A 9,750-nucleotide genomic window follows, 5' to 3' on the forward strand; every position below is an offset into this window, starting at 1 on the left:
CGGTCGGCGCGGAAGTCCGCCGGTCTTCTCAATTCAGCAGCTGCCGCAGCGTCTGGGAAGAAGGTGCGCTCCTGCATATTCCCCAATGGGGACACAGAGTACCTTAGAGTTGCAGGGCCCGGTCCCTGAGGTTGAATAGACTCCGGTCCGGCAGATTCCCACAGGGGCTGCGGAGGGAGCACGGTCCCAGCAAATGGCTGACCGTTCAGGATCCCACTTCTCCCAGAGCCGCTAAGGGATGGTGAAGGAGACGGCATGAGGCTCCGGCCTTTGTACCCGCAATGGGTACCTCAACCTTAACAACACCGCCGACATAGTGGGGTGAGAAGGGAACATGCCGGGGGCCCCGTGGGGGCCCTCTTTTCTTCCAACCGACATAACTAATATGAGAATGCATGAGTGGATGTGTGCCTCCTTCCACACAAAGCATAAAACTGAGGAGCCCGTGATCCACGGGAGGGTGTATAGGCAGAGGGGAGGGGTTACACTTTTTAAAGTGTAATACTTTGTGTGGCCTCCGGAGGCAGAAGCTATACACCCAATTGTCTGGGTCTCCCAATGGAGCGACAAAGAAATACAAATACGTAGAAGGCCAAAACGTATACAGTCATCTTATATATAGAAGCGCCCCAACAGATTTGATAATTTAACACATCCGATGGAAGACATTGATGGTCAAGTCGCAAACGGACATTGCCACAACCGCAACTAAGTGGTTACATCGGGAATTCTTCCTTCCATCCAACCTATCGAAATACACTGGGGTGTTCTGCGCATGCATCTACGTTTAATACTACTTGGATTTTTCCACCCATCTCCACGAAGCTTCAATGTGGTCCCCATGGTCTATCATCTACTTTTCTTCCTATTCTAAGCCCGTCTACTTTCTTTTTACATCACTACTTTAACACACAATGTTATATTTTGATAAGTTTTGTCTATATATTCTTGGAAAATTATATTTGATTCTATGTTGGTTTCTCCAAAGATAAAAATCAAAATCTTAAAATTGGGGAAAAAAAAAAGATGGCCGAGAAAATAGGAATCAAAAAGCATATTAGTAAGTAGCATATACCGTATTTTTCGGACTATAAGACGCACCGGACTATAAGACGCACCCTGGTTTTAGAGGAGGAAAATGGGAAAATAAAACTTTAAGCAAAAAATGTGGTCATGACACACTGTTATGGGGCGAGGATCTGCTGCTGAAACTGTTATGGGGGTAATGTCCCCAAATTTTCTACTAAGGTACCCCATCCTGGTAATGATCCTCCTGCCTTGTATATGATCCTGCTATAAACCCCCATCCAGCCTGTTCACATACCCCCCCCATCCAGCCTGTTCACATACCCCCCCCATCCAGCCTGTTCACATACCCCCCCCATCCAGCCTGTTCACATACCCCCCCATCCAGCCTGTTCACATACCCCCCCCATCCAGCCTGTTCACATACCCCCCCCATCCAGCCTGTTCACATACCCCACCCATCCAGCCTGTTCACATACCCACCCATCCAGCCTGTTCACATACCCTCCCCATCCAGCCTGTTCACATACCCCCCCATCCAGCCTGTTCACATACCCCCCCCCCCGATCCAGCCTGTTCACATCCCCCCCCCATCCAGCCTGTTCACATCCCCCCCCCCCCATCCAGCCTGTTCACATCCCCCCCCCATCCAGCCTGTTCACATCCCCCCCCCATCCAGCCTGTTCACATCCCCCCCCCATCCAGCCTGTTCACATCCCCCCCCATCCAGCCTGTTCACATCCCCCCCCCATCCAATCCAGCCTGTTCACACCCCCCCCCATCCAGCCTGTTCACATCGCCCCCCCATCCAGCCTGTTCACATCCCCCCCCCATCCAGCCTGTTCACATCCCCCCCCCATCCAGCCTGTTCACATCCCCCCCCCCCATCCAGCCTGTTCACATCCCCCCCCCCCATCCAGCCTGTTCACATCCCCCCCCCTCCATCCAGCCTGTTCACATCCCCCCCCCTCCATCCAGCCTGTTCACATCCCCCCCCCTCCATCCAGCCTGTTCACATCCCCCCCCCTCCATCCAGCCTGTTCACATCCCCCCCCCATCCAGCCTGTTCACATCCCCCCCCATCCAGCCTGTTCACATCCCCCCCCCATCCAGCCTGTTCACATCCCCCCCCCATCCAGCCTGTTCACATCCCCCCCCCATCCAGCCTGTTCACATCCCCCCCCCCCATCCAGCCTGTTCACATCCCCCCCCCCATCCAGCCTGTTCACATCCCCCCCCCTCCATCCAGCCTGTTCACATCCCCCCCCCCTCCATCCAGCCTGTTCACATCCCCCCCCCCTCCATCCAGCCTGTTCACATCCCCCCCCCATCCAGCCTGTTCACATCCCCCCCCATCCAGCCTGTTCACATCCCCCCCCCATCCAGCCTGTTCACATCCCCCCCCATCCAGCCTGTTCACATACCCCCCCATCCAGCCTGTTCACATACCCCCCCTCCATCCAGCCTGTTCACATACCCCCCCTCCATCCAGCCTGTTCACATACCCCCCCTCCATCCAGCCTGTTCACATACCCCCCCCTCCATCCAGCCTGTTCACATCCCCCCCCCTCCATCCAGCCTGTTCACATCCCCCCCCCTCCATCCAGCCTGTTCACATCCCCCCCTCCATCCAGCCTGTTCACATACTCCCATCCTGCTATATGCCCCCATCCTATATGCCCCCATCGTGCTCATATACCATCCTGGTATATGGCCTGTATCCTATAGCACAGAGAAAAAAAATAAACGTTTATACTCACCTTTTCCTCACTCCCTGCAGCACCGATCACATCTTCCTCTCTGGCACGCTGACCTGTGTGTGTGGAGCCGGCCCCCTGCAGCACGCGATGTCTTCCTGTCTGTGCCGATCAGCTGACCAGCTCAGCACAGATCAGCTGACCGGCACAGACATGAAGACATCGCGTGCTGCAGGGGGGCGGCTCCACACACGGGGACGGGTGAGTGTACTGATTCACTGCACCCCGCGCTGGTAATGACGCGCGGGGGGCAGTGAATACAGCCGCACATGATCACTCCAGGCTGTAATTGCCAGGGGTGATCATGCGGCCGGCTCTTTACTATGCGCGGGTCCCCACTCATCCTTCCGCCCACCTGTCAGCGCCGGCTTCTGCGCTGAGAGATGGCCGGGAGGATGGGCGTGCATATGTAATGAGCGGGCCCACGTGGTCACGGCAGGCCCTGCTGCTGCCTGCTCGTGTCCCCGATGACCCGCTCCACCACAGCACCCTCGTTCCCGGCCGCAGCCCTATAGTCAGACCATAAGACGCACCCCCAACTTTCCCCCAACATTTGGGGGAAAAAAAGTGCGTCTTATGGTCCGAAAAATACGGTAATCATCAAAATATAAAAGTTTTACATAAGTTACTAAGCAACCAGAATCTTTAAAATGAAAGTGCAAATTCAGAACAAAAGGTCAGATGCAAAATAAATCTAAAGAAAAAGTGACAGAATTAAAGGTAGAGATGACAGAGTATATTATTACCTGCAGCATCTCCGCACATCGTCGTAATCTGTCATATCGATATCAAACACCAGCTCCTTCTCCTGAGCTTGAAAGGTTCCAGATTTCACAGAGTTGTGCAGACTGGGCTGTGGAAATTATTAACAGAAATGATGCTATATTAGGTGGAGTTTTCTTGCCAGCAATAGTTTAAAAACCCCATACACCGATTAGCCGCAAAAATAAAACCACTGAAAGCTGTAAAAATGCCATGTATTATCCCATGGTATCTGCCATGGTGCAGGATATAATAGATTGCACGTGAACAGACAGATCTTGAGGATGATTTGATGGAAGCAGGAAAATGGACAAACATAAGGCAGATTGTAATGATCGGGATCAGAGAATCTCCAAAGCAGAAGGTCGTGGGTGCACAAGCCTCACTAAGGGGTACTTCTGACATAGCGAGATTGCTGCTGAGTCACGGTTTTTGTGACACACCAGTGACCTCATTAGCGATTTCGCTGTGTGTGACACTGAGTAGCGATCTGGCTCCTGCTGTGAGATCACTGCTCGTTACACACAGTGCTGGTTCATTTTTTGGACGTTGCTCTCCCGCTGATGAGCACACATCGCTGTGTTTGACAGCGAGAGAGCAACGATCTGAATGTGCAGGGAGCCAGCGTCTGGCAGCCTGCGGTAAGCTGTAACCAAGGTAAATATCGGGTAACCAAGCGAAGTGCTTTGCTTGGTTACCCGATATTTACCTTGATTACTAGCGTCCGCCCCTCTCACGCTGCCAGTGCTGGCTTCCTGCACACGTAGCCAGAGTACACATCGGGTAAATAAGCAAAGCGGTTTGCTTATTAACCCGATGTGTACTCTGGCTACGAGTGCAGGGAGCCAGCGCTAAGCGGTGTGCGCTTGTAACCAAGGTAAATATCGGGTAACCAAGCGCTTGGTTACCCAATATTTACCTTAGTTACCAAGCGCAGCATCGCTTCCACGCGTCGCTGGGGGCTGGTCACTAGTCGCTGGTGAGATCTGCCTGATTGACAGCTCACCAGCGACCATGTAGCGACGCACCAGTGATCCTGCCCAGGTCAGATCGCTGGTGAGATCGCTGGAGCGTCGCTAAAGTGTGACGGTACCCTAAGACGTGGAGGGCAGAGGCACGCTTGTGTGGTCTGATCCCACAGAGGAGCTACTATAACAAATTGCTGGAAAAGTTGCTATGCCAAAAGATTTCAGAACACAAGTGCATCACCACTGTGTATGGATGTGCCCATGCTGACCCCTGACCATCACCAAAAGCACCAACAATGGACCACAAAGCAATGGTAGAAGGTGGCCTGATCTGATGAACAATTTTCTTTGACATCATTATGACATATCACAAAGCCCTTATCTAAAGATTGCAGCAAACGAAGTACACCCCATAAGGTGCAAAAGTATTACAAGGCAGTGGTCTTATTCCCGAAATCTCACAGATCTCAATGCAATTGAGCAACTGTGAAGAAGCCATCTTGTGTCTCAGAGGATCTGCTGCTAATGTCTTGGTGCCAAATACCATAGGTTGCCTTCAGAAGTCTTGTGGACCCCACCTTAGGGTAGCTTTACACGCTACGATCTCGCTAGCGAAATCGCTAGCGTGCGTACCCGCCCCCATCGTTTGTGCGACACAGGCAAATCGTTGCCCATGGCGCACAAAATCGCGCGGACACGTCACACTACTTACCTGCCTAGCGACGTCGCTGTGACCGGCGAACCGCCTCCTTTCTAAGGGGGCGGTTCGTTCGTCATCACAGCGACGTCACTAAGCTGCCGCCCAATGAAAGCGGAGGGGTGGAGATAAGTGGGACGTAACATCCCGCCCACCTCCTTCCTTCCTCATTAGCAGCGGCCGCAGGTAAGGTGAGGTTCCTCATTCCTGCAGTGTCACACATAGCGATGTGTGTTGCCGCAGGAACGACGACGAATATTGTTACTGCAGCAGCAACGATAATTGGGAATAGGGGGGCATGTCACGGATTAGCGATTTTGAACGTTTTTGCGATGATTCAAAATCGCTCATAGGTGTCACACACGACGACATCGCTAACACGGCCGCATGTGCTTTAGCGATATCGTAGCGTGTAAAGCCACCTTTAGGGATCTTTCACACCTCCGTGAAAACCACACACATTTTTCATGGACGTGCAAAAGGTGCGTATTGCCCTCCATGTGCCGTGATTTTGGCACGTGTGTTCTCCGTATGCTATCCATGATAGCACATGGAGATCAGGAACTTTCTGCTCACCTGTCCCTGGTGCTGCTGCTTCCGGTCCTCTGTGTTGTGTATATGCGATAAGCATAATGAGCGGAGGTAGGAAGCAAGTGACAGCAGCAGCAGAGACAGCAGGGCGGGAGAAGGTGAGTGTAGAAATTCATTTTCACAGAAACGTGGTTTTCTCTGGTACGTGTCACACGGATCAAATCCGTGCGGTCGGTGTGACACCCGTGTTGCTGGAGAAAAAACAGACATGTCAACGTGTGGAGCACAAGGACACAATTATGCTCCACACTTACACACAATCTATGGCAAAAAACGCACGTGTGCACAAACCCATTGATTTTAATCGGTCTACGCGTGCCCGTGTCTCCAGTATGTGTGAAAATGGACATCACACGTACCGGAGACACGGATGTGTGAAGGAGGCCTTAAAGGGTCAGAGCTGTAAAGGCAGAACGAGGGGCAGCTACACAATAATGGTGTTACTGTTATGGCTGACAGGTGCAGCATTTATATATATTTGACTATTGGGTACAGTGATTGCTTGTGCTGTTTTGAGGTCTATAGATCACACAGGCCATGTGACTTTTGCACTGGTCTCCACACAGAATTGTGCATTAGTAAAGAGCACATAATAGTAATGACCTTGTGTGAATACACTGCGCCTATGTCGATTTTGTAGGGATTCATCTTCTGCATCTCCTTCTCCAGCTCATTCATGTTATTAAAGGACTGGTAGCGCACGTATATGTCGTCTTTCAGGGTGAAACTGAACTCTCTGTTTGGGAAGTAATTCTTTACAACTGGAAGACAAACAAGTAGGTTTATGACATACACCGCAACTATTATCACAGAAGAGACAATACACAGGGTCGGCCAAAATACCAGCCCCTACTCCATTGTGTGGTCTGTACACAGCACGCTGCACTCTTCTGCGATGGCTGGTTACTGGATTTTGCAGGGTTTGTGGGAATTTCTGCCCAACTATCCACAAGAGCACGGACCTATCTAGTTCAAGCCAAAAGTGTTGGTTGGGGCTGAGGTCCGGGCTCTGCGCGACTGGTCAGGTTCATCATCCAACCAGGACTTTATGGATGTGTTTTATGCACTGGGGAACAGAAAAAGCCTTCCCTGAACAGATACCACAAAGATGGAAGAATAAAGTCCTACAAAATAACTGTGAAACGATGCATTAAGATTCCCTGGAACTAAGAGGCCTAAGCGAACCAGTGATCAACATGAAAACCAAGCCCATAGCATCAGCCGTCTTACAGCATTACAGCCGGCACAACGCAGTCAGGTCAGAATACTACCGTATATTTGCCGAACCCAGATCCCACTATTAGAAGTGTGACCCATCACTGCAGAGCCCAGTGTTGGCGGCTGCGCACCATTCCATCCAAGTCTTGGCAATGTGCTTGGTGAGCGAAAGCTTCAGGCAACTCCTCAGCCATAGCCCATGCCAAGAAGATAACGGGACACAATTTTATGATGCTACGAGGAGCGTTCATTAAAGATTGCCCCTGACCCACTTCTATTTATCCCAAGATGCTGAAACCCCACGTGTAACGCTACACCTCTCGCCCCCCTGCGCGACGCACGCGCTACACCTCTCGCCCCCCTGCGCGACGCACGCGCTACACCTCTCGCCCCCCTGCGCGACGCACGCGCTACACCTCTCGCCCCCCCTGCGCGACGCACGCGCTACACCTCTCGCCCCCCCTGCGCGACGCACGCGCTACACCTCTCGCCCCCCCTGCGCGACGCACGCGCTACACCTCTCGCCCCCCCTGCGCGACGCACGCGCTACACCTCTCGCCCCCCCTGCGCGACGCACGCGCTACACCTCTCGCCCCCCCTGCGCGACGCACGCGCTACACCTCTCGCCCCCCCTGCGCGACGCACGCGCTACACCTCTCGCCCCCCCTGCGCGACGCACACGCTACACCTCCTCATATATCACAAACACACTCTATATCCCCCTATATCACACAATCTCTGGCCTTTATCATCCGTTCATGTTGGCGGTTTCCCGGGCTGTGCTTTCACTGGAAAGAAAATCGCAGCCTTACAGTTCACACACACACACACACACACACACACACACACACACACACACACACAAGCCGAGGCGGGGGGGGGGGGGGGGGGGGGGGGGGGTTGTCGGCAGAGGCGATAACGCCTGGTCTAGGTGGGTTTGTGCCCTATAATTATATCAGCGCCTCTCACCGCCCCCGTAGTTCAGCCATCGGTAGTACTGAGAGAAGGGAAACAGCCTCCGGTAGTAGAGCGGCAGCAGGTCCGGCAGCCCGGCCGAGTCATACACCGACAGATCCATGCTGCAGCCCGGACCTTCTGATTCTGACAGCAACAACACAAACTACGCGGGAAACACCAAGACACGCCCTCCCCGCTGCCATAACTGCGACGTCACTTCCGGTTCCTTACTGCGCGTTATGGGAGATGTAGTTTTCCGTCTTCTAATGCTGCAATAAGCGCACAACTCCGTGTTATTTATTTAGCAGAAAATTGTTCGTCTCGTACGCGGCTCATAGCTGACAAGTCACAGGGGAAATATTAGCTCCGAGTGGAGGGGAGTGGGGGGGTATCTGGGTTCTCAGTCCTGCAGTTACCAGTGTTGCCCAGATGATGGCGCCAAACAGGGTGAAGCTACGAAGCGCCACAAGATGGCGCTGTATTAACAACATGCGATTGCGGAGTGTCTTAAAGGGAACCTGTCATCAGAAATTTAGCTATAAACCTAAAAGTTTCCCCCTCTGCAGCTCCTGGGCTGCATTCTAGCAAGGTTCCTGTAGTTTTTCTGGCCCCTTTTATACCAAAATAAACACTTTATAAACTGGTACCTTTTCGTATGTAAATTTCGTAAATTATCCATGGGGGCGGGCTGCCTGGCGTCCGTTACTGTCCTCCTGCCGATTTACGCCGCCCCCGAATGCTGAATTTCAAACCTCAGGACGCCGCCCCTGGGCGCCCGAGATCCCGCGCATGCGCTGTGCGACCGTAGCGGGACTGTGCACTGCGTGCACGTGTGACCGCTGGTGACGTTTTGTGCAGGCACGAGGTTATGGGCGGCGCTGTGAGTGTCATCAGCAATTGCCGCCCATAAACTCGTGACCGCACTTTCCCCTCTTGACCAGCGTTCTGCGCAAGCGCTTGCTGGCCAGATGACCCGACGTCACCTCTTTCCCATCTTGCCCTGCTGCAGGGTAAGATGGGAAGGAGGTGACGTCGGGTCATTTGGCCGGCGAGCGCTTGCGCAGAACGCTGGAGGCAGTGGGGGAAAGCGCGTCCACGAGATTATGGGCGGGCACTTGAAATGCAATCACAGCGCCGCCCATAATCTCGTGCTTGTGACACACGACACCAGCGATCCTGGCGTGGGCGGCACCTCGGGCGCAGTGGGCGGCGTCCTGATGGATGAAATGGAGCGTGGGGGGGCGGCGTCAATCTGCAGGAGGGACAGCAACGGTCACCAGAGAGCCCGCCCCCATGGACGATTTACAAAATTTACATCGCAAAAGGTACAAGTTTATAAAGTATTTAATTTGGTTTAAAAGGGGCCACAAAAAGTACAGGAACCTTGCTAGAATGCAGCCCAGGTGCTGCAGAGGGGGAAACTTTTAGGTTTAAAGCAAAATTTCTGATGACAGGTTCCCTTTAATAGCAGCCGTCAGCTCATAGCGATGGAGAGTTTTATAATGTCAGCACGCAACGAGGGTCTCATAGTGATGTCCTGTGGCTGGAGATGTGCTGAAAGCATGCAAAACAAAGCCCTGCACAGTTCCTGCTGATTGGTGACTGTTGTTACCTTCAGAAAATGTAGTTCTAATCTCTGTGATACAGTCATTGCTGTTCTCCAATTATGATCATTATGTGCTGGGCAAAATAAAGGTTTTATGTTGATAAACTTTGGATCTTTTGTAAAACACTGTTCTAGTGGCATGGTGCACCGCTCACCAGAAAAGACCTT

At 52.7% G+C, this 9,750-nt stretch overlaps 1 protein-coding gene across 1 annotated transcript in view; it reads right to left on the reverse strand.

The window, feature by feature from the left end:
- Window positions 1-8,163, reverse strand: part of PRIM1 (DNA primase subunit 1) — a 157,426-nt gene extending 149,263 nt beyond the window's left edge. The window contains exons 1-3 of the mRNA XM_075337039.1: window positions 7,989-8,163; window positions 6,405-6,562; window positions 3,530-3,636 (exon numbers count right to left, since the gene is read on the reverse strand). Of these exons, the coding sequence (XP_075193154.1) occupies window positions 3,530-3,636; window positions 6,405-6,562; window positions 7,989-8,097 (374 nt within the window). The 5' untranslated portion in view covers window positions 8,098-8,163. The remainder of the gene's footprint in view (window positions 1-3,529; window positions 3,637-6,404; window positions 6,563-7,988) is intronic.
- Between the last annotated feature and the right edge of the window lie 1,587 nt (window positions 8,164-9,750).

The sequence above is a fragment of the Anomaloglossus baeobatrachus genome, chromosome 2, assembly GCF_048569485.1.
Source record: "Anomaloglossus baeobatrachus isolate aAnoBae1 chromosome 2, aAnoBae1.hap1, whole genome shotgun sequence".
Classification (NCBI taxonomy): domain Eukaryota; kingdom Metazoa; phylum Chordata; class Amphibia; order Anura; family Aromobatidae; genus Anomaloglossus; species Anomaloglossus baeobatrachus.